This window comes from Carcharhinus amblyrhynchos, chromosome 6 (assembly GCF_965287045.1).
Source record: "Carcharhinus amblyrhynchos chromosome 6, sCarAmb.v2.hapA, whole genome shotgun sequence".
Taxonomy (NCBI): Eukaryota; Metazoa; Chordata; class Chondrichthyes; order Carcharhiniformes; family Carcharhinidae; genus Carcharhinus; species Carcharhinus amblyrhynchos.
Genome location: NC_137329.1, coordinates 121785694 through 121810848, shown reverse-complemented (window position 1 = coordinate 121810848; position 25155 = coordinate 121785694). Strand labels below are relative to the sequence as shown.

General features: G+C 41.9%; 2 protein-coding genes across 2 annotated transcripts; both read left to right on the top strand.

Annotated features, from left to right (window-relative positions):
* Positions 1-3410: 3410 nt before the first annotated feature.
* Positions 3411-12583, top strand: LOC145344380 (uncharacterized). Its single transcript, XM_080191507.1, has 6 exons — positions 3411-3437; positions 3545-3653; positions 5385-5639; positions 8917-9213; positions 11526-11777; positions 12297-12583. Exons 1-6 carry the CDS (start codon positions 3411-3413, stop codon positions 12581-12583), a joined length of 1227 nt encoding a protein of 408 aa, XP_080047633.1.
* A 1822-nt stretch (positions 12584-14405) lies between these two features.
* LOC145344569 (pancreatic secretory granule membrane major glycoprotein GP2-like) lies at positions 14406-24808 on the top strand. The gene is made up of 9 exons (XM_080191766.1): positions 14406-14547; positions 16280-16481; positions 16766-16900; positions 17656-17849; positions 18085-18242; positions 19740-19991; positions 22356-22518; positions 23992-24133; positions 24678-24808. Exons 1-9 carry the CDS (start codon positions 14449-14451, stop codon positions 24797-24799), a joined length of 1467 nt encoding a protein of 488 aa, XP_080047892.1. The 5' UTR covers positions 14406-14448; the 3' UTR covers positions 24800-24808.
* Positions 24809-25155: the final 347 nt, after the last annotated feature.

The following is a 25155-nucleotide window of genomic DNA, read 5'->3' as shown; positions in this document are numbered from 1 at the left end:
GGGTCAAACTCATTCATTGATCGGCTACTTTTTTCCTAACTGCGGATTGGTTTGTGTGTGTGAGGTTAGAGTTAGAGATTTTAATGTAAATAAAATGACCTGAGAAATTTGTCTAATTCTTGACACGTTGCAGTAAAACCACACAATGTGTATGACGGACACCTGTGTGAGTTCTTCTGCAGAACTGGTCATCTCCCATGGGCAATTTATGTTTTTTTTTCACTGTGCGTCTGTCGCCCCGATTAAATTTTAGGCTTCGGCTCATCTACTGGATTTTGCAGTTGTATTTAATGAAGGGCAGCGATTTCCCCCAAGAATTAAGGTTGAGACCTCTAATCAGTCTATGAAATCGGTTGAAACACGAGAAGCAACATGCTGCATTGTCTGAGAGTTACCATTGTCTCCGGAAATATTTCTAAATCCCGAATCTTCCATCGTTTTCATAATCGAATGAAACAAATTGCTACGCACCTCATGTATGACTAATTCGCCACACCAGCCCACACAAGGAATGGCCAATTATTAGAATCCAATCGATGACTGTTCATATTTTTGCAAGTATATTCTGCTGGACTGGGAGGAACTTTCACTGATGGAGTGATGTGAAATGTATGGCCTCTGTTGTCCCAAAGGTACTCACTAGCTATGCCAAAAGTATCACCTTGTATAAGTTTATGATTTCTGTTTCTGTTTATGTAATGCAAAATGCTGTATATACCTACATGTACGCACTAGAATTCTCTTTCCACATATCACTCACTATCTTTCCACTAAGTTTAGACTCCCAAATACTTCCTTTCCTCCCAATATGTATTACTTCCTCCCCACCCCCACGCTTATCGTTAAATTGCATTTTAATCTCTCATGGGCATTGCTGATGACACCAGCATTTGTTGCCCATCTCTAATTGTCCTTGAACTGAGTGGCTTGATAGGCCATTTCAGAGGGCAACTAAGAATCAACCAGCTTGTTATGGGTCTGGAGTCACGTGTAGATTTCTATCCCTAGATGGCATTAGTGAGCCAGAAGGGCTTGATAAAAATTGGCAGTTTTCAATTCCAGATTTTATTTAATTGAATTTAAATTCTACCAGTTGCCAATGGTGGGATTTGAACCCATGTCCCAGAGCAATTAGCCTGTTGCTACAATAAGTGCAGTGACTGCCTTTTTAAGTAGACAAACTGAGAAAACGTATATTTGTTCTATTTGTTGGTGCTGCAGAATAACTGCCCTTTTATGAAACTATCTTTCTTTATCTTTTTAAAGGGACAGAAACAGTAAACTGTGGTGCTATCTCACTTTGCTGGAAGATGACATCAAGTGTCACGTATGCGAGGTAAATATATCAGAGAGGATAATGTACACCTGTAGATTAAGACACATTGTGTCAGTTTATTCCAAAATGCTTACTGTGATGGGCTGAATGACTTCCTCCTGTGCCACAATACTTGTGATTCTGTAATGTGTATTAGATTAAATTTAATTACTAATTGCTGGCCCAGTGACATTCCTGACTTGGAACTTGTATCACCTTCACTGTCATGGGTCAAAATTCTGGAACTCCCTTCCTCACAGTAATTTCATAGAATCATACAATGCGGAAGGTGTTCTTCGGCCCCTTGAGCCTGCACCGACACACAAGAAACACCCGACCGCCTGCCTAATCCCATTTACCAGCACTTGATCCATAGCCCTGAACGTTATGATGTGCCAAGTGCTCATCCAGGTACTTTTTAAAGGCAACTTGTCTCTACCATCCTCCCAGGCAGCACCTTCCAGACTGAGTAAAAAAAGGTTTTCCTCACATCCCATGTTTTAGGGAATAGCTGAGGTTCTTGGAGGCTCACCACAACCTTGTCAAAGACAAGTAGGGATGGATAATAAATGCCAGCCTTCCTAACAATGTTCATATCCCAATTTCTTTTCCCAGAAATTCAGTAATTGTTTTTCACAGTCCGCATTGCTCTTGTTGTTTGGTTAAAAATGTTTTTGCTTTGTGGTTCCTGTAGGAAAATTTATTTAAACAACAACAATGTTATTGAGGCTGAAACACTAAGAAAATCCGGCTCTTGGTTTTTGGAGCCATGGACACAACACATGCTACAGTATTTACAAATGGACAAGTTATCGACTTGGAGAATCTACACCATGTGTATGTAAATATTGATAACGTCACATCAAAATTTTCTGTGTTTTGACAGTCTGTGTTTTGTTAATGAACTATGTCTTGCCCTGCCCGTGCCTTGCAGTCACCCATGTATGGAGGGAAAATCAAGCAGTGAGTATTACAGCCCAGTCATGAAGCCAGTCAAATCTTTTATCCATTTACAATGAATGGATAGGCATCAAATATCTGTCATTACTGGTCTGCAATCCTCCCTGGCCAATTTTCTTCCTTGCACCCAGTTAGCCAACCATCTCCAAGAAACAGGAAATTTTGTCCCATGATTTTGGTTCATGATATAAACAATGACAACTTGCGTTTATATTGCACTAACAACCCAAGGTACTTCGGTCAAGACTTGTTAAAGTGCAACCACATCAGTGATGAGATTCTGGGGATGCTACTGTCAACGATTCCGAGAGGCAGTTGCTAAGTGGAATCTTCCAGTATTTTGTAAATTTGAAACGTTAGCTATTTTGCTCTTTCGGGTCTGTCACAGAATAGAATCTACAGTGCAGAAGGAGGCCATTCAGCTCATCAAGTCTGCACTGACCATAATCCCACCCAGTTCCTATTCCTGTAACCCCCACGTATTTACCCCGCAAATCCTCCTGACTCTAGGGTCAATTTAGCATGTCCAATCAACTTAACCCGCAGATCTTTAGAATGTGGGAGGAAACTGGAGCACCCAGAGGAAACCCACACAAACGTGGGGAGTGTGTGCAAACTCTGCACAGACAGTGGCCAGAATTGAACCTGGGTCCCTGGCACTTTGAGACAGCAGTGCTAACCATTGTGCCACTCCCATCATGGCCCCCAACAGTATTATGGGAAAATTGTATTAATGCCCATCGTGCCTTCTACAAATGGTTGGATTTACTGTGAATCCTGGGACATCCTGAAGCTGGGATGAGACAACCTATAAAGGATTGAAGACATACTATTTCCTGGCATGAACTGAAGAAAAGTAATTCCTTTCTTTCTTGGAATATGCTGGATAACTTGGGATCATGTCAAAATGACAGCAAACCATTCAGCCCAACTGCTCTATGCTGGTCTTTGATGTGCACAAGCCCCCTCCCATCCTTCCTTGTATTACTCTTTTGTTACATTTAAGGTTAACATGCTATTTGATAGACTTTCAATGTTAATATTTCAAATCATTGTTAATTTTTTTTCCTTTTTGTAATGACGTTGAGGTCCTCCACATCTACAAGTGGTGTCCTCAAATGGAAGTGGTGCAGAAATGGGCCCCATTCATACAGCTAACTTGGTAAGTGGCAAGTGTTGAATGAATTGGAAGTTGGATAGAATGAGATGGGTTTCCCATTTTATTATGGGCTTTAATGACGTTCAATCAATGCTGTCTTTCTTTTCTAGAGAATGGAAGATTCTGAACTAAGCTTCCATTTCCAAAGGAACATCAGACTGGGTTGTCAGGGAGAAATGTTTTATCTCTCTGAGGCAGATGGTGAAGCTCTGGCATTAGGTGAAGTATATACTTTTGCGTTAACATCTTTTAAAAGCTGAAAAGAGCAACATGCTGCCAAAGTGTTTTTTTTTTTGTCTTGCACTCATCAGTACAAATGCAAGAATGCCTCATTTCCAAAGGTCACAGCAATTTATACTGTAGGAAAAAGGTTGCCGATTGGTTGGTAAATAATCCGCTCTAATTGGTGAGGTTTTGCCATTTTGAAGGCAGCAAGAAACTATAGGCTCCCCAAACTCCTGGGTAATTCAAAAAAGGTACAAAATTTGAACATATTCCTTTCATTTGAGTAAATGGATCCCTGAGTATGTCATTTCCAGCAAGTCTAAATAAGCCACATTGTGAATTTGACAGTTTGAAATTTGGAATTCTTGCATTGGTCCTAATGAGTGCAAGACATAAAGGTTTGCCAACGTATCTCTCTTTAAAGCCATATTGAAGTTTTGTACTACTAAGCAATTCTGTAAAAGCTGAATGCCAAAAAGTATGAACAGAAATTATTGAAAACATTCAGGTCAGGGAACATTTGTGGAGAGAAAAACAGTTATCAAAATCTTTATGAAATATATAATTAAGTTTGTAATGCCATGTTTATGGGTGTTGTGCTGGGATGCAAAAAGAGCACAATATTACCTAGTCCCATTACTCAGCAGGCTGTACCATTAGTTTAAACATTTATTTTCTCAATCATCAATGATTTACCTTCGCTATTGGTACCCAGAATAAGAAATGGCGCCTTTCAATGAAGAACAAACTTATCAATTTATAATAAAACTTCCTCTGAACAAGCAAGGACTTGTTAACACAAATGTACTCAGGAAGTATAACTATCCACCTCTTTCTAAAATGAATTCCCCAGCACAGATGTGCAGTCAGGTGTGTGCACTGAGATGCATGCACCAAATTCTGTGTCTGTTCAGAGATGGGCTTTACAGGATAGGTGGTATAAAATAAAGGATAAAGTACACAGGGTACAACAGTACACTATTGATCTGGACTTTCTTGTGAAATGATGGGCCGGTAGAAGTGAGGAAGTTCTCAACTGGCTCTCTGGTTGATAGCCACATTCAATTTCAGGCAAGACAAAGAGAGAGAGAGAATCAGTTAGGACAGCCTTCATTTCTCAGCTTACTCCCCAGTGACTTCAAAACTTAAAAAGTTGGCTGTGTCATGTGATCTCCAGTAAAATTATTACAGTTTAAAACACATCTTCCTCCAGTACAATGCAGGTCAGCTGCATTCTTGGAAGAAATTAGGCTTAATCCAAAGATGAACTTATGATCTTTTATATAAGCAGCATTATTTTGAAAGACATGATTTTTTTTTTTCCCCAATGGGTGTTTCATGGAGAAAACATCGAGTCATTTTTTTTTCTCTGTGACCACTTCTGCTGACAAGTAAAACTAACCACTAAATTGATAAAAGGATGGCACAATGGTTGGCACTGCTTCTTCACAGTGCCAGGGACCTGGGTTCAATTCCTGGCTTGGGTCACGGTCTGTGTGGAGTTTGCATGTTCTCCCCATGTCTGTGTGGGTTTCCTCCAGGTGCTCAGGTTTCCTCCCATAGTCTGAAAGATGTGCTGGTTAGGTGCATGGACCCAAACAGGTGTCAGACTTTGGCAACTAGGGGAATTTTAAGTAGCTTCATTGCAGTGTTAATATCAGCCTTACTTGTGACTAATAAATAAACTTTAACTCTTTTAACTTTAACTTTGATTCAATCTTGCAGTTCTTACCAAGGAATTTCCCTTGAAGATCAGGGCAGTTAACACTTCCTCTCTGAGTCTCTCCTGGGATTTCAAAGATTGTTTCCTTAAGGATTCTCTTTGCACCCTTCTATTATTCGATGAGGATGGCAACAACTTATCACAGGAGATTGTTCAAGAGCAGAACCATGAAATCACAGGTCTAATGCCATGCAAACGCTACATTGCATGTCTGAATGTTGCAGGATGCCATGACATATGTGCTGTGACCATAACAGGTACTGGTTCTTGATAAACTTTACAGTTAGCCATAAATCTTGCATGTCTTGTCTACAAATCTGTTGTCACACTTTTTTCCATCAACACTTAAAAGTTTCAGATTCTGGTCATTGGGTGGTGTTATGGAGCACTAAAACTTCTCTCCCAACTTGGTCACCATCCTACAAACATGTATTCAAGCTAACTATGGACATCACCATTAACATGGAACTTTCTGGAATAAATCGGAAACCAATATTTATTTAATTGGATGAGTGAAGTTTGTGTCAAGCTTTCTTGATGCAGAAAAATTGGGTTGAGTGATTAAACCTTTGGAATACAATATTGATAATGGTAATGTTTTGTTTACTTAGGATTTATTCAGAATAAGGACATGAAGTTAAAATATCCAGAGATTTTATTAGATAAAAGAATTTCCTGAGGTCTGTATAACTGTAAACCCCAGAGCTGGAATTTTCTGGCTGTTCTCACCGGTGGGGTCTTCTGGTCCTGTCACTTGGGAATCCTGGTGGTGGGGACGGCATTGAATGGGAAACTCCATTGACAGTGATGGGATCTTCTGATCCTGTCAATAACCAATGGCGGGCTGTCTCTGCCACTACAAAACATGCTGTGGGAGCACAGAAAATCCCACACTAAGTATCCGCCCCTGCATCGCCAGGTTTCCTTCAATGGATCATGTAGCTTATAGAATTCAAAAATTCATTGACTTGTCTTGTCTGCAACAACCCATTTACTCCCAGTCGACTGTGCCAATCCTGAACTCAAGATTTTCATGTTGTTCGGTCGCAGTATTAAAATCGCAGCTGGGATTTTTTTTTTACTCATTCATGAGACATGGGCATCACTGGCTGGCCAGCATTTATTGACCATTCCTAGTTGCCCAAGGGCAGTTGAGTCAACCACATTGCTGTGGTTTTGAAGTCACACGTAGGCCAGACCAGGTAAGAATGGCAGATTTCCTTCTCTAAAGGACAGTAGTGAACAAAATGGGTTTTTCTGACAATCAACAATGGTTTCAGTAGATTCTTAGTTCCAATATTATTGAATTCACGTTCCATCATCTGCCTGGCCGGTTCTGGATTAATAGTCTAGCGATAGTACCACTAGGCCATTGCCTCCCCTATGTTTTCTCCCACCTAGGCAGAGACATCTGTCTTTAATTGTCCTGCACAGACTAAATGATGCTGGTTATATGATATGAACGTTTTCAGCATTGCTGAAGAAATCCTTCTGTACCAATCATCTTCCAGGCTATTTCCTTCATCTCTATCGAAATTGACTATTACTCAGGTCAAGTCAGTGACTTGGTAAGCAGGCTCATCAGTTCACACATTTTCTAATGTTGATTTCAACTGAAGATAACTAACTAACTAATTAACCAGCTGCAACACTAATTAACAAAGGGTCATCACTCCACCAGATACAAATAGCAGAAACATTACATCTAAATTCAGCAATTCTTAGTGGCAGAGGATTAGAAACTAGCAATTGAGACATCTAGAAACAAAGCATCTATTTCTGTGGCCTTTCCCAATAATGTGCCATCGAGAGCCATAGGGAAAGAGAATCTGATTGTTCTAGAAAAGGATTGACAAATTGTAATTTTTTTTTCCTATGGGAGTCTGTTTAATATTGATGCCCACTGTGCTTGATTGGTAATCTGGGTGTGGACTCTGAGAAATGTAAACAAACTACAAAAAGAACTAGAATCATTGAGTAGAGAATTTAAAAGCTGTCAATGAAACCTGTTACACACACCCAGCCACGCAGAGATAACTCGAGTTTTGAAATATAAAACACAATAGCAACGGGCTGATTAGCCTAACTTTGTGCTGTTAATGTCTACGGTCCGATTATATAAAAGTTCAGAATCTTCCACTACTGATATGAGTGTTTTACATCCCTTCCCCATGACCTGAGCACACTTGTTCATCCAATTTCCACACAATGACATAGTGATAATCAGACATTGATTTACATCCTCTTTACGTAGGAGAGTTGTGACCAAATTGTGCTATTTGTGGTTGTCATTATTGAACTTCCCAGGATGCAGAAAGGGCTCAGTGAGCTGCCAACACTGACAGCGGTCAAATCTGCTGTTGTGGAAATTGCTTCTTATGTTTTACTGCTAATTAACAATCATTGACGTCATTTAGTTAGAAAGGTAGTAAATGCCCCTCATTAAAGTGGCACAATTAGTTGACTGTAAATTTTAACAAAATTTAAATGAAACTTGGAACAGAATTAACTTGATTTTAAGAGTAATGAGGCACACCAAATCCTGTGATACCTACAGGTCACTTACCCCCTGCACACTTAAAATGCTCATCTCCTCTTTCTGGACGAATGCACATCTGATCAAGGCAAAGAATTGACCTATATTGAAATATTTTATCAAAGATGTTGGTTGCTTTTTATTTGGCATGCCAAATATGTTATGGTTCAGATTAGAAACTCTGAAATGTTTTATGGAGCCTGCCTGAATCATAAGTTTTGCATTTTGAATTTGCCTAGGATAAGCGTGGGATGTTTCACTTCAGGTATGATTCAAATGACCCATTAGGGAGTTTTTATCAAATAAAGTTTTATTTAAGATGATGGTTAATATGTGTGGTAAGAAAATTACTTTTACAAACCAGAAACAAAGAATCATGATGTATAACCCTTAACAAAGATATCTACAATGTTCCAATCAAACCAATCCCATATATAAAAGACCCTTTTCATAGGTGTAACAAAGCACAGACTAATGTTCACGTGATACTGGAAATTGAGTCCTTGGATTGAAGAATTGAAAACTCTCTTAATTCACTCAGCACAAGTTGAAGACAAGACAGCCTCCCAAAACAACAGACACTCTGGTCCAGCCCCCAACAACAGATTTTCACTTTTCAGAAAAGCAATAGAATTTCAAAAAAACGCAGAGGGGGAGAGTTTTCTCTCTCAGCTTGATGTTTCTAATCTCTAACTCCCAGAACTGAAACTGAACTCCTGTCACCTGACCTGCCCACAGTTTTCTTTTCTTCCTTCGAACAATGACATCACCTCAGGCTGTGAGCATAATAAACATGGACTGAGCTGCAGAGATCATGATTTATAAAAAAAACACTTCTTTAAAGGTACACAATGTCTTCCATATTTTGTAAGAGATTGCTTTCCACTTGTCATTGTTGTTTGAAGAGTTGAATGAATCAAGATTCTTGTCTAAACGTAATGCAATTCCAAATGGAATATTTAAAGCTGAATGAATGTTCTAATTCTTTTCTTGTGTAGATCCCATGCCACCTACCAACCTAACCATAATAACTTGGAGTGCTAATAGCATTACTGTTTGCTGGGATAAGCCAGCCTTGGGAAGCTTTGACTGGTTCCAGCTGGATGTCCACACGCTCGGACAGAAGGGGGGAGTCTCCAACCCATTACTTCAGTCATACAGTTTGACACAAAGTGGGACAACGTTCCTTATTGACGGACTGCCAGCTTGCCAGAAGGTGAATGTTTCCCTCGTGACAGTGTGTGAAGCTGCTGGGATGAAGAAAAGTGCGGGGATCTTTGTGGTGGCCTATACAGGTAAATTGATCCATGGCACTCCTTGAAAATGAGTCAAGCAAAAGCTGCAGAATGAACCCTGGGTTAAAAGGGTTATGCTGTGTGGAAAAGGCAGCATAGACAATGCCTGTACTCCCTTGAGTTTAGAAGACTTAAGGGACAATCTCATTGGCCAGAACTCTCTCCCCTCACTGCCATGGAATCAGCGAGGTTCCGACAACAGAAATCTCCATTGACCTGGGGTGGAAATTTCTGGTCATGCCCGAGCCGGGCCTAAAAGAGGCGCGTACTGTCTCCAGCCAGGACAGTTAGAGATCTTGCAAGCCCAGGCAAGTCATAGGGGTTACAGATAGTTTGGCATGAATCCACATCATAACCTCTAACCAAACTTTGCAACTCTTTTATTTAAAAAGTTTATTTATTTATTAGTCACAAGAAGGCTTACATTAACAATGCAGTGAAGTTACTATGAAAATCCCCCTAGCCGCCAAACTCCCAACGCCTGTTCGGGTACACTGAGGGAGAATTTAGCACGGCCGATGCACCTAGCCAGCACATCTTTTGGACTGTGGGAGGAAACCCGAGCACCTGGAGGAAACCCACGCAGAAACAGGGAGAATGTGCAGACTCCACACAGACAGTGACCCAAGCCGGGAATCGAACCCAGATCCCTGGCACTGAGAGGCAGCAGTGCTAACTGTTGTGCCACTGTACGACCACTGGGAAGTGTGATCCTGGTTCTTCTTCTTTCCCCCCCCCACCCACCCCCCCCAAAAATTGTGTCAATTGGCTTTGCAGCCTTGGCATCCCTACTAACCATGATTTTTCTGACCAAAGATCTTGGAACACCTGCTCCTCTGACCATAACTTAAGTCATATCACAGTATTTGGCAGCTGGATGTGTCAACTTTAAGACTCAAGCACAAAATTCACGAATCATCCTAATACTACAGAAAAATTAAGATCTTTCATCACTAAGCTCATATACAGTACAATTTAATATGCTAACCTTATTAATTACACATGCCAACAAGGTGAAGTCTAATGGTTAGTAATTAAATGTAACGTGCTTGTCTATTGATTTTGAATGTGTAGATTGTTTTTAATATTGTCCAATTCCTGTCATTTTATTTGCAATACCTCTTTTTTTATTCAGATTAATTCTGCCATTGTTTTGATTTGTGGAAATGAAATTGAATTATCCTATACTGACAATCCAAAATAAACACATTTCAATGTCAAGGTTCACTTGTCAGATTTGGAATAGTTCTGGAATAAACTGCTCTTTTGTGCATTAAATACTGGTCTTGGGAATATTCAAAGTAATTGCACCAATTCCTGATTGGGCAGAGAAAAGAGAGATGAATTTTATTGGCTCTGAAGCAGAGATTGGGTAGACTGAAAAATCTTGTGCTCCTTGTGCTATGACTGCCTAGTAGCTCAGTGGGTAGCACGCTCAACATCCTGAGATCAAACCTCACTCGAGAGATTTGAGCCCAGGAATCTTGGTTGACACACCTAGGATAGTACTGTGGGAACTCTGCACTGTAGAAGGTTAATGTTGACAGCACCTAAGGCTGCGTTTGACCTTTTCGGGTGAATGTAAAAGATTCTGCAAAACTCTTGTTGAATCGCCCTTGTGTCTTGACCAATATTTATCCCTGAACCAGCAGCAGTTAAAGGGATTGTCTATTATCACATTGCTCATTGTTGGATCTTGCTGTACACAGTTTTCCTGCTCCATTTCCCTAAGTTACCATTGTGACTGCATTTTAGAGATATCGAATTGGGAAATGTGAGATTGCATAATTTTACAAGCTTCTTTCCTTTTTACATGATTTATTATTGTCATTCTTATGTTCTTATGTTATGTATTAACATACAGTGAAAAGTATTGTTTCTTGCACACTATACAGACAAAGCATACCGTTCATCGAGGAGAGTGTGCAGAATGTAGTGTTAGTCATAGCTAGGGTACAGAGAAAGATCAACTTAATGCAAGGTAGGTCCATTCAAAAGACTGACAGCAGCAGGGAAGAAGCTGTTCTTGAGTCGGTTGGCACGTGACTTCAGGCTTTATCCTTTTTCCTGATGGAAGAATGTGGAGGAGAGAATATTCAGGGTGCACTGGTCCTTGATTATGCTGGCCGCTTTGCCAAGGCAGCGGGAAGTGGTGACAGAGTCAATGGATGGGAGGCTGGTTTGTGCGATGGATTGGGCTCCATTCACAACGTTTTATAGTTCCTTGTATACCTGGTGCAGAGTTTTTATCGCATAACAACTACTGCATCACTAATTGAATGTTTTTCTTTTCCATCGCTTTCCCTACGCAGCTCCAGTGAAGTTTGTCAAACTTGCTCAGACTGCTGGTTCCACTGACGGGTACACTGTATCCTGGTCAGTGACGGGTGATCTATCAGGAATCCTCTTCTACATCTACAGAAATGGATCCCTGCATCACGCCCAAAGACACACCAAGTACGTTTCAACTGGCCTCAAACCTTGTACCCAGGAAACCTTAACACTGGAGGCAGTTTGCAGGACTGGTGCAGTGGCCGATGTGAGGACAATTACTGTGGCAACAGGTCTGTATCTGTTTTTAAATGAGCTCTAAAACATACAAGTTGGTTTCTGTGTTTTGTTTTTCATGTTGGACCCTTGTCCTTAGCTCTACAGTGAAGCAAACTTGCATTTAAATTGTGCCTTTCCTGATGTCAGGATGTCCTGAAGCACTTGAGGTAAAATGCAGCAAAAAGTTTGCAGGAAAACTTGTTACAACCCATTCTACTCACCTCCCTTGCTGCATCCTGACAGAATTGGTATGGGCAATAATGCATGTGGCCAGACCCCTATTTTACACAGTTTATGGGGGCGGGAATATGTTTTGGGTGTTACCTGATGTGCTGCATATTCCAGGCAGCCACTGCTATTCCATACTAAATGTTGGAAACTGTGGAACAGGCTTATACCATCTGATTTTTAAACACTGCAATGTAGAAGAATCCAAGATTCATGCTTAAAGCCGGGGGGGGGGGGGGGGGGGCGTTTCTAGAATTTGGAAATATTATGGGACTTTTCTTCATTCACTGCATCTCTCTTGCCAGCTCCAGAGGTAATCACTGACCTGTTCTACCTGAAAACTGCCGATGGAGGCTTTTTCTCCTGGGATTCCCCACCAGTACTCCATGGTATTCGGATCCATATTGACAACGTGTTAACAGTTTTCACCAGGAAGAGTTATTACCGAGCACTGGGTCTGAACGCTTGCACTCAATATCAGTACGTGTTTGAAGCAGTTTGTGGAAGCTGGAAGAGTGAAGCTATCACCAGGACCGAGTACACAGGTAACATAACATTAATACAAAACTTCAAATCCGTGGCATGGAAATAACTGGTATCCGAAATTTTTTTTAAAAATGCACTTTTATGGAACCAAAGAATAGTGCAGCACTGAAACAGGCCATTCAGCCCATCCATTCTGCTCTAGCTCTCAACAGCCAATCCAGGCAGTCTCACTATCCCACTCTTTCCCCTTTACCTAACTTTCCTATCCAGGTATTTACACAATTCCCTTTCAAGACGACTACTAAACCTGCTTCCACTGTATATTCCAAAACCTAATCAGTTGCTGAGTAAATACATTTCTTCACTTGTCCTCTTTTTGTTACTACTTATGATAATCTTAAATCTCTGTCTTGTGGTGATTGACCAGTCATTGGAAACCAGTTTGCTTTGTTTATTCTCTCTAAACTTTTCATGATTTTTAAATGCCTCCTAACCAGCTTTTACCAACAAAAACCGCAGCTTCAGCAGGGCAGCACAGTGGTTAGCAGCACCGGGGATCCAGGTTTAATTCCAGCCTCGGGTCATTATCTGTGTGGAGTCTGCACGTTCTCCCTGAGCCATAGAATCCCTGCAGTGCAGAAGGAGGTCATTCGGCCCATCAAGTCAGCATTGACGACAGCTCCACCCAGGCCCTATCCCTGGGACCCCACATTTTTACCCTGCTAATCCCTCTAACACACATCCCGGGACACTAAGGGACAATTTAGCGTAGCCAATCAGCTTAACCAGCACGTCTTTGTATTGTGGGAGGAAACTGGAGCACCCAGAGGAAACCCATGCAGACACGGAGAATGTGTGCAGACTCCACATACAGTGACCCAAGCCAGGAATTGTGCCACCGTGCTGTCCACACATCTATATGGGTTTCCTGAGTGTTCCAGTTTCCTCCCACAGTCCCAAGATATGCAGGTTAGGTGGATTGGCCATGGGAAATGCATGGGGTTATGGGCAGTGAGCTGGATGAGGTACTCTCTCTTGGAGAGTTGGTGCAGATTTGATGGGCCGAATGGCAGTCTCCTGCACTGTAGGTATCTTATGGCTCTCCAACCTGAAGTAACTTCAATCCCCATTCCTGGAACCATTTATGATGCAGTCTTCACAGCCTCCAAATGTTCCAAAGCATCTTGCAGCCAGTGAAGTGCTTTTTATGTGTGGCCCCTGCTGTAATGTAGTAAACTACGGCCAATTTGCGCACAGCAAGATCCCATAAATGGCTCTTTGCTCCCTACCTAGTCCAAAAACAGATGTGTACAGCTTCACGACAGGGGAATGGAATGAGCATTCACTAATTAGTTAAAGCCACATTGTGCACTTACTGCTGATGAAATGTAAAAAGGGTGATGCAGAAGGACAACACTGGTTTTGTCTGCAAATTCCTACAATTTAACAGCTGACAAGCCATTAAAGAGAACAGCTTTTTGGATAACGTTCCTGTGCAACAGATGCAGATTTAAGGATTGGGCAGGTGATGCAAGGAAGGAGGGGGGAAGGTGAGGTGAGCTTTTTAATACAACAAATGCAAATAACCTTGAACTCTTTGCCCATGAGGGTGGTGGAAGCAAGGGACTAGGAATGATATTCCGTAGAAACTGAATGGGCAACCAAAAGAAATATACTTGCAGGGTTATGGGTATGAAGGAGGGGGAATGGAACTGACTAGATTATCTACTCTATGAAGAACCAGAATGGATTTGATGGGCTGAATGGCCTCCCTCTGCACTGTATAATTGCCACAAAGGAGGCAAAAAACCGGGAGATGAAAAGGAACCAATTTCTTGAGCAAGCTACCACAGTCTTGGTTTAAAGTGCCTGCATTTTGCTAAATTAGTATGTTTGGATTTGTTTTTGAATTCTTCAGGTTGTCCTGTGGCAGACCCACTCTTTAAACGCACTAAGGTGCCACCAGAAAAAATGCATCTACGCATTTACTTTCCATGGAAGTTTTCCAATTATATGAATGATCCAACTTCAAGACCATATATAAAACTGGCAACCATTGCCAAATCCAAGGTAAGGTTTAAGTGAATTCTGAACCTGGCAAAATCTTGGAGGGGCTTTGGTTAAAGAAATTGAGATTGGTCTCCTTGGAGCATTGAATGGAAAATTCAATAAGAGGCTGAAAATTATATGTGGAGTTTTGGTGGTTTTTAAAATTTGTTTATTAGATGTGGGCTTGGCAGCTGGACCAGCCTTTATTGCCCAAGAGAAGGTGTTGTCTTGAACCATCACAGTCCATGTGGTGTCGGTACATCCACGGGACTGTTAAGGAGGGAGTTCCAGGGCTTTGACCTAGTGATGGAGGATGTGAGGTGAATGTTGGCTTAGAGAACCTCCAGGTAGTGGTGTTCCTGGGTATTTGCTGCCCTTGACCTTCTAGCTGCCAGAAGTCATGGGTTTGGACGGTGTTGCCTAAGGAGGCTTGGTGACGATGGAGAAGCTGTTTCCAATGGCAGAGGATACAGAGTGAAGGTGATTGATGAAAGAACAAGTAGGTAGAGATGAAGAGAATTTTTTTTGGGTGGTAAGTTCCAAGGTGGAAGCAGAGTCAACAGTAACTTTCAGAATAGAAGACAAAATAAAGTTTATTTATTAGTTACAAGTAAGGCTTACATTAACACTGCAAAGAAGTTACTGTGAAGTTCCCCTAGTCGCCACAGTCTGGCACCTGTTTGGGTCAATGCATCTAATCATGTCATTTGGACCACTGGGAGGAAACCTACATAGACACAGGGAGAATGCACAAACTCCACGCAGACAGTGACCCAAGCCAGGAATCCTGACACTGAGGCAGCAGTGATAACCACTGTGCCACCCGAATACTTAAAAGGAAAAACCTTACTGGGGGAAAAGGAGGCGAGTGGGATTTGACAGCTGATACAGTTATAAGGGGCTAGTTGGCCTTTATCATTCTATAACCAGTCTTTTGAGGGAAGCTATTTGTATCTGGAGAATGGACTAGAATTTGACCATTCACCTCCATGTTTCATAAAGCCTGGAAATATTTTATTGAAATATACATCCATTATACAAACAGAAAATTAAACTTTAATGCATTAGGCAGAACAGTGATGAGCAACCTGGGTTAGTGAGTAGGCCGTGTGAGTGGCCCTCCTTCACCTCAGTGGGTCGCAAGATTGAAATCGGGATTGTTCACTAACCGTGACCCCATGACTAAGATTAAATACATTTAATACATGCCAAAATGCTTAATCATTCATATATAAATGGAACTGTCATCAGCTTTATGTGATTTAAAAAAACAAAAGAAATATTGATACTTTGGACGCACACGGCTCTGTCAGTGTTGTGAGCAATCAGCACACAGCTCACTTCACTTGCCCTTACTTTTCATGTACCTCACTTGCCTTTACTTTCTGTGCAAATCACTTCAGTTCTACCAGAAATGCTGCGCAGAACGTGGCAACCCTGCCCGTGGGCAACGGTCAACAAAATGTCACGTAAGCTGCACTCACAACCCTATTGATCGCATGCAGCTCCCAGAATGCAGGTTGCACACCTTTTAGTGTAGAATGTGGACTGAGACCTTGCCCCTGAAAGGTAAGTGTTGCAGGATGTTTTTATACATTTTGGTGAGTCTGAAGACATCATCTTCGTCCATGTAATGTAAACGTAAGTCTTTATTAACTTTTAGCACTAATTATAAATGACAGAAAAATGTGAAGTATTCTGAACATCAGGTACAATTAGTAATGCAACACACTTGTGTGTGCTAATCCCCCAGATTCTACAGTTGCTTCAGCGCTCTGGACAATTCTCCGGTGGGGAAGTGGAGATGTTGAATCTAATTCGAAGTAACAACACTGTTGAGATGAATGTCGCAGTGGATGTCCAATTCAATACCACCTTCTCCAGTCTTGTGCACCTTCTGACTGACTTGAATGATTCTGATGTGTCGGCTGTGGGCAGTGCACTATTCTGGAATGGTAAGCAGTCAATTCCTTCTCTCTTTTCAAATCCACTATCTCTGACCAAGCTTTTGATTACCTGTCCTAATACTCTATCTCCTACTTTTTGGCTCGGTGTTTGATTTTACAATTTAGAATATTAAACACACTTTGCTGCATTCTTGTTCTGTGCTGTTTTGTCTGTGCATCTTAAACAAAACATGATTGTCCTTGCCCTTTTTTTTTGTTTGATTCCTCTGTCACCAGGTAAAATGGATAATTTTTTGACTGTGGAGCTTAAATTTAAAACCAATATGTTTCAGATGAGGATGAATGTGCAAATGTGACCACTAGTGACTGCCCAGTGAAATCGGACTGCATCAATACTTTGAATTCATTCACCTGCATCTGTCACCAAGGATACTTTCAAATAAGTGATCAGGAGAGTGTTTGTCAAGGTATGGTTCCCTTGTTCGGTCAATGTGAAGTTGAAACGCTAATGTAAATCTGGAGCGTGTTAGGACAGTGTTTCCATAAACAAAACACTTGGACAGAATACTGAGGATTGCTGGCAATCGAAGAAAAAACAAAGTCGTGGAAATACTCAGGTCAGACTGCAAGGGTTGTAAACAAGGCCCAGTCCATCTCGCAAACCACTGATTCCATCTATGCTTCCACAGCCTCGGTAAAGCAGCCAGCATAATCAAGGACCCCACACACCCTGGACCTTTTCTCTTTCACCTCCTTCCATTGGGGAAAAAGATACAAAAGTCTGAGGTCACATGCTAACCGACTCGAATGGCTTCTTCCCTGCTGCTGTCAGACTTCTGAATAAACCTACTTCACGTTAAGTTGATCTTTCTCTACACCTTACCTATGACTCTAACACTGTATTCTGCATGCTCTCGTTTTCTTCTCTATGCTCTCGTTTTCTTCTCTATGAACAGTATGCTTTGTACAGTGTGTAAGAGACAATATTTTTCACTGTAAACCAATACATGTGACAAGTCAAAGATTTGTGAAGTAAGGGTGTGTGGAATAGCTAACGTTTCAAGTCAGTGATGTTTCATCAGAACTGCAATAAATCAGAGATTTAACAGTTTTTAAGAAGAAAGTGAATATCTGCAATGAGATATTGAGTTGAAACAGAATGGTACATAACAGACTGGCATCAGCAAGATAGTAAACTCTCTCTCTCTCTCTCTCTGCTCAGTAGATCACGGAGTGTTTGCAAGTTGTGGGATGGATTTAATGAAAATTACTGTGTTAAAAGAATTTCTAGCGGATCAGGGGAAGTCCCAGATAAATCTCGTTTTGAATGATGGCAGCTGTGCAGTGAAAGAAGGGGTAGAATACTACTCCTTCACCATCACTGAGAGCCAGGATTACTGTGGAGGCCAATTCCAGGTAAGAAAGATCTTTATCCCCCTTCACAATCTCCAGGATCGGATCGAGAGATGCAATCTGTGAAGGGATTAGCTCAATATTCAAAATTTGTAATAGCTTGAGCTAGAGATTTCTGTAAAGAATCCGATTTTATTAAAGCTTGAGTAAATATGTAAAATCAAAACTGGTGATAATGAATCTCAAACTTTCTTTCAAACTAAAGAGATTAAAATACCACTTTTGTCACTTTCTGTAGATAAATGAGACGCACAAAATATTTAAGCACAACATCATTAATGAGATCTATTCTGATTCTTCCATAATTCGAGAAGAGCCACTAATATTTGAAGTGAAATGTGCCTATTTACGTAGCTCCTTGGTGAAGATGTCTCTTGAAGCTCCCCCACTCATCAGGTAAATATAATCTTTGCAAATCTTGGGGGTGGCAGTGTGGTTAGCACTGCTGCCTCACAGCGCCAGGGAACCTGGGTTCAATTCTCAGTTTACATGACTGTCTGTGAGGAGTTTGCACATTCTCTCCGTGTCTGCGTGAGTTTCCTCCCGGGTGCTCCGATTTCCTCAAAGATGTGCTGGTTAGGTGCATTGGCCATGCTAAGTTTTCCCTCAGCGTACCCAAGCAGGCACTGGAGTGTGGTGACTAGGGGATTTTCACAGTAACTTCACTGCAGTGTTAATGTAAGCCAACTTATGACACTAATAAACAAAATAATCCTGCCTTGATTGATTTTGGGAAGCAGCTAGAACCACAGAATGATACAACACAAAAGAGGCCATTTGGCCCATTGTGCCAGTGCTGGACTCTTTTTTTTTCATGTGTGCAGTCATCAATGGCTAAATGGAGCTCTGAGCCTCCCACAATCTTGTTAGGGGGCTGTCTTCAGTGATGTGAGTCATTGATTTAAGGGGCACCAGAGCTGTACTCCAGGTTCCCTGCGAGGCTCCCCATGTACTCATTTACTGCACAAAGCCCTTGGTCAGTATGGAAATGGTTGAATGCCCAGTGTTGGTATGACAAGTTGAAACGGGTGGGATCTGTAATGAGGAAGTGGTTTTTAATGGTGGTGCTGTGTTGGTTCCATCCCTGCTGCCACAGAGCCTCGGTTATTCCTTGGCACAGTGGTCTTGGCCATGCAGGCTGGTGGGCAGCTGATGAGTTGGTAAAGTCCTTGTGTAGCAGCAGGCTAGGTAGACACTAGTGTTGCCATGGATTGGATGGTAGCACTCTCTCTCTCTTTGAGTCAGAAGGTTGTCCCCATCAAATCCTGCTCCAGAGAATTGAGCCCCAAGATGTGCTCAGGGTGCGCTGCACCATCTTTCAATGGTGATGTTAAACTAAAGTCCTGTTTATCCTTGGGTGGATTTTAAAAACACTATGCTGACCATTTGGAAGACGAGCTCTCCCTAGTGTCCTGGCCAATACTTTTCCTGCAATTAACATCCCAAAATCAGATGATCCAGTTAGTTTCATTGTTGTTAGTGGGAGCTTGCTGTGTACAAACTGGCAACTGCATTTCCTAAATTACAACAGTGACTGTGTGTTTCTAAAATACAGTGAAGCACTTTGTGATGTTCTATAGTCATGAAAAGTACTTTGTAGATGCAAGACTCAGCTCAGGTCAGGAAAGAAAAGCAATCACCCACCCAGCTCTCAACATACTCGTTTCTCCATGTGTTTATCCAGCTTCCCCTTTAAACGATTCAATTCTAAACCATTCACCTCCAGCTGTTCCCTGTGGTGGTGAATTCCACGTTTTAAACATTTTCTCTGGATTGCCTATATTTGTTAGTGGCTGTCATGTATTTATGGCCCCAGAATTATTATTTATGACCTCTCAAAGATATCACAAGCCCTTAACCTTTTTCCTCCTGATGTTTGTTTGTTTTCTGAAGGATGTTTAGGCCCATTGTGCAGTACGATAAAGAGAATCTCCACCTGGCCATGTCTCTCTACAAAGATGATACTTTCAGCCCTGAGGCTGCTTACGGAGCAAGTCCAGCCATTTGGCTAAACGATGACCTCTATTTGGAGATCAGGCCAGCTCAGAGCTTCGAGGCTGCATTTGTTCTGCAGGTGGCTTCCTGTTGGGCTACAACAACACCTGACCCTGGAGGGAAGAGAATGTTCCGCTTCCTTCAAGACGGGTGAGTAAAATATTCTCCGACTTGTATTGGAAATGAAATGAAAAGGTCTGAGTGAGAACCCCAGATCTTTCACCATTCTGTGAAGGGTTTTGAAAGAGTAAAGAAAGAAGAACTATCTCCACTGCTGGGAGGATCAGTAACAGACAGAGATACAGTTTTAAGATGATTGACAGTCAGAGAATCTATCTTAAAGCAGCAAATTTTGCACTGACTGCTGAGGGGATATGGATAAATACTGGAAGGGGAGAGAATTGGGAGCTTTGTGGAGGATGAGTGGGTCAGGAGGTGGATTGAGTGGATAATTTGATTGTCCTTTTTGAAGGAGCTGGCACAGGGCATGATGGGCTGAATATCCTCCCTCAGTGACGTATGATTCTTGCATTGGAACATGCAGAGGAGTCCAATTCTGTATAATCTGTTTCCTAAAATGTATCTTTTTCTTATTCATTTGTGGGACATGGGCATCGCTGGCTGGGCCAGCATTTATTGCCCAACCCTAGTCGCTTTTGGAGGGCGGTTGAGAGTCAACCACATTGCTGTGGCTCTAGAATCACATGTAGGCCAGACCAGGTAAAGACAGCAGATTTCCTTCCCTAAAGGACATTAGTAAACCAGATGGGTTTTTCCAACAATTAACAATGGTTCCATGAAACCAAAAGAGAAAATTTTGGAAAATCTCAGCAGATCTGGCAGCATCTGTAAGGAGAGAAAAGAGCTGATGTTTTGAGTCCAGACAGCATCTCACTGACAATGGTTCCATGGTCATCAGTAGATTCTTAATTCCAGATTTTTTTTATTATTGAATTCAAATTCCACCATCTGCAGTGACAGGATTCAAACCTGGGTCCCCAGAGCAATAGCTGAGTTTCTGGATAAGTAGTCTAGCAATAATATTACTGGGCCATCACCTCTGCGTGAATTTAAATTAATTAGAAGAGACAATTTTTGTCACTGTATTGTTTCTTGATTGGTTCTTCCATGACGCCCACTGCACTCCGGGATAGAGAATTCCACAGATTCACAACCCTTTTATGTGAAGTAATACCTCCTCATTTCTGTTTTAAATCTTCTACCCCTTATCCTAAAACTATGGCCTCTCATTCTAGAATGCCCAACAAGGGAAAACATCTGCTGTACATCTAGCCTGTCATTCCCCTTTTACTATCTTGTATTCCTCAATTAAATCTCCCCTCATTCTTCTTAACTCCAGCCAGTACAGGCCTAAACTGCCCAATTCCTGTTCATAAGACTCAACCTTTAATATCTGCACAGTAGTTAACGCTGCTGCTTCACAGCTCCAGGGACGCAGGTTCAATTCTGGCCTCGGGTTGCAATCTGTGTGGAGTTTGCATGTTCTCCCTGTGTCTGCATGGGTTTCCTCCTGGTGCTCCAGTTTCCTCCCACACTCCAAAGATGTGCAGGTTAGGTGGATTGATCATGGTAAATGTGTGGGGTTACAGGGAGAGGGCCAGGGTAAGATACCCTGTCAGAGTCAGTGCAGACTGATGGCCCTTCTCTCAACCATGTCTAATGAATTTACATCCTTTCTCCAGTAAGGGGCCCAAAATAGTGCACAGTGCTCCAGATGTGGTCTCACCAATGCCCTATAGAGTTGCAGCAGTACCTCCCTACTTTTAAACTCCAATTCCATTAACAATGAGTGTCAAATGGAATTTTTGACATTTTTATTAGCTTCACTGCCTGAGCTGCTGCCTTTCCAGTAGGACCGATCCCATAGCGTTATTTCGAGAGAAGCAGAAGTTCTCCCTCAACAAACATCATTAAAACAGGTGTCTGGTTACACTCAGATTGCTGAATGTGGGATCTTGCTTTGTACAGTTCTGTACTTCCTACGTTACAACAATGACCACACTGCAAAAGCAGTTCATTGACTTAAGTAGAATACAAACTTTCAAAACTTACGAACAGATCAGGTAGGATAGATGTAAAGAAGATTGGGGTGGGTGGGTGCAGAGGGTGAGAAGTGTGGGTTGTTGGGGGGGCCAGGGGATGGGAAGCGTGGGTGGTTGGGGGAGCCCAAAATAAGGGGCCCTCTATACAAGAAAATTCAGGAGAACCAGAATGTGGAACTTGCTGCCACAGGGAGTGGTTGAGGTGGACAGATCACTCCAAGAAGGGAGAAAGGAATAGAAAGATCTTTTGAAGGGTTAAGAGGAGTCTGTGCGGAACATAAACACCAGCACAGTGTTGATGGGCTGAATGGCCTGATGCTGTGCTGGACAGTGTTTTGTTCCATAACTTGACCTCTGCCTTTCCAGGATTGTCAAGGATGAGGTGATTTTTGAGTCTCTTGCTACGTGCTGTAATCTATTAAAACCATTATTTTTGTTGCTTTTTCACTAGCTGTCCCAATGATGAGACTTTCCGATGGCATTCTGTAAACGGTGCTTCCAGCAGTAGCCGATTTTCCATCAAAATGTTTCACTTTGTGGAACTAGCAAACCATCCCATCTATCTGCACTGCCAGGCCAAGATATGCCACGTTGGGACTACTGATTGCTTTGTGGTAAGTTTATCTATTCCAAAAATACCCCATGGTAACCAGGTTAGAGATATCATGGGAACTTTGGAACAAGGATAGACCATCCAGCCCTTTGAGCCAACTCTGCTATTTGATAAGATCAAGGATCTTCCTGCATGCGTCGTACAGGCTCCCAGCAATCTCTTTAACTCTGTCTTTAAATAAGTTCATTGATGCAGTCACCACTGCTCATCGGGGAAGTGAATTCACACCAACAACCCTCAGAAAATTTCTCCTCGTCTCAGCCTTACGAGGGAGACCTCCTTACTCTTAAACTGCGCCCCCACCTCGTTCTAGTCTCTCCCACAAGGCAGCATCCTCCCAGTATCCACTCTGTCGAGCTCCCTCAGGATCGATCACCTCTTTCTCTTATCTGTGATGGTTACAGACTCGACCTGTTCAACCTTCAGAAAATAATTCTTCCCCCCCTCCAATCTCTGAAGTGAATCAAATGAATCTTCTCTGAGCTGCTTCTAACACAATAATACACAATATTCCAGATGTGGTGTCACAGCTGTAGCAAAACCTGGTTTGTGGAGTATTTTATTCATTATTGTCACATATTGGTATCCTGTGAAAAGTATTGTTTCTTGCACACTATACAGACAAAGCAAACTCTTCGTAGAGGAGGAGGGAGTGCAGAATGTAGTGTTACAGTCATAGCTAGGGTGTAGGAAAGATCAACTTAATTTGAGGTAGGTCCACTCAAAATCTGATGGCAGCAGGGAACAAGCTGTTCTTGAGTCAGTTGGTATGTGATCTCAGACTTTTATATCCTTTTCCTGATGGAAGAAGGCAGAAGAATGTCCGGGGTGCGTGGTGTCCTTAATTATGCTAGCTGCCTTGCTGAGGCAGCAGGAAGTGTACATGGAAGTTAATGGATGAGAGTCTGGTTTACCTGATGGATCGGGCTATATTCATGACCTTTCTTGCAGGAGCCATGCCAAGCTCTTGTACAACCTGAAAGAACCTTTTCTATGGTGCACCTATAAAAGTTGGTGAGAGTCATAGCTGATATGCCAAATTTTCTTAGTCTAAGAAAGTAGAGGCATTGGTGGGCTTTCTTAACTACAGTATCAGCATGGGGGGGGGGGGGGGGGGGTGTATGGAGTATTTAAAAACATGAAGGGTTTAGACAGAGTAAATTAAAAGTGCAATTGTTCCCAATGGGTGAATGTTCAAAGGCACTGCTAAACTAACTGGCAAAGAAGCAGAGATGACCTAAGGGAAAATGTTTTGACACTACAAACGGTTTGGGTTTGGGAAGCACTATCTGATTGGGCACAGATTCGATAGCAGCTTCGAAAGGGAATTGGACAAATACTTGAAAGAGAAGATTGTAGGAATATCTTGAAAGAGCTCCAGAGGGAGCAAAATTAACAGGATTGTTTTGTTAGCTCTTCCAATCTGGAAAGCTTTTGTTTATTTTGATTGTTGGGAATGTTCTCTTCCTCCAAGGAATGTCCGGTTGTCCAAATTCCCAAACGACTGGAACGGGATGTATCAGCAACCGCCTCCGAACCAATGAATATGATTGTCTCTGTCTCTGTAGGACCTATAGACCTGTGGGTCACAGCTCCAGGAGCTGCAACAACAAACTGTAAGTACCAAGGAACAAATCCTGATTGGAGCCATCAGTAAAACTCTAGTCTCTCAAAACCAGTTCCCAATGTCGGGTGTAGTAAAGGGTTAGTCTGGGACTGGTTACAGTACCGCTCCCACAAACAGCAATGTGTTGAAAAACCAATATTTTTGAGGGATAAATATAGGTCAAGAAACTGGGGAGAATTCTCCTCCTCAGTGAAATACTGCAGTCAAATCTTCCCCTTGAGAACCAAAAGATTTTGTTTAATATCTTCTCTGGAAGATACAGAGCCTGACTACAGTACAGCACTCACACTCAGTACCACACTGGAGTATCCATCTCGATCGCTGTGATCAAGTCTGTCATTTGGACTTGGGACCAAAACATTTCTGACTTGGGAGGAGAAAGCTGAACTAAGCCACAGCCAGGAGGGGAATAAAATGACAGATAGTCACTGAGTGGGAGATGAAGCAAAAAGCAGGTTTTATAATCTGAACAGATTGTGTGATGGATATTGGCTCCAGTTACGTCAAATGTGTGTTCCTGTTTGTATCCACAGGGCAAGATTTGAAAGTTCTCCTCTTGGTAGCTGGTGGGATAATAGGAATGACGCTACTGATAGTGATTGCAGTAGTTTCAATGAAAAAGATTAGAATTCACAACAGTGTCGAGAGTGACTGAGCGCTCGAGTAAACAAGCAACTTCTGCTCTTTAAGAAGAAGCTGATGGAATTTCGTGACCTGTTGGCATCCAATTTCAGATCGATGTATTCAGAGCCATGCCTATAATAAAGGAGAATGAATTGTGCATCTGTGTTTTCTGATTACTTTGTGAACCAGGAATTTATTACCACAGAATATCTCTGGATCAGTAGAATTAATCAGGTTCATGAACTTCAAGAAGCAGTTATTAAAGATGTGACTTTAAGCCTGCCAGTTGTGGCATTAGTAGATGGTACTTTGGCTTCTGAGCCCCATGGTTGTGGGTTCAAATCCTGCTGCTGATGACTTTCTGTGCCAGCTGCCCCCTACTCCCAG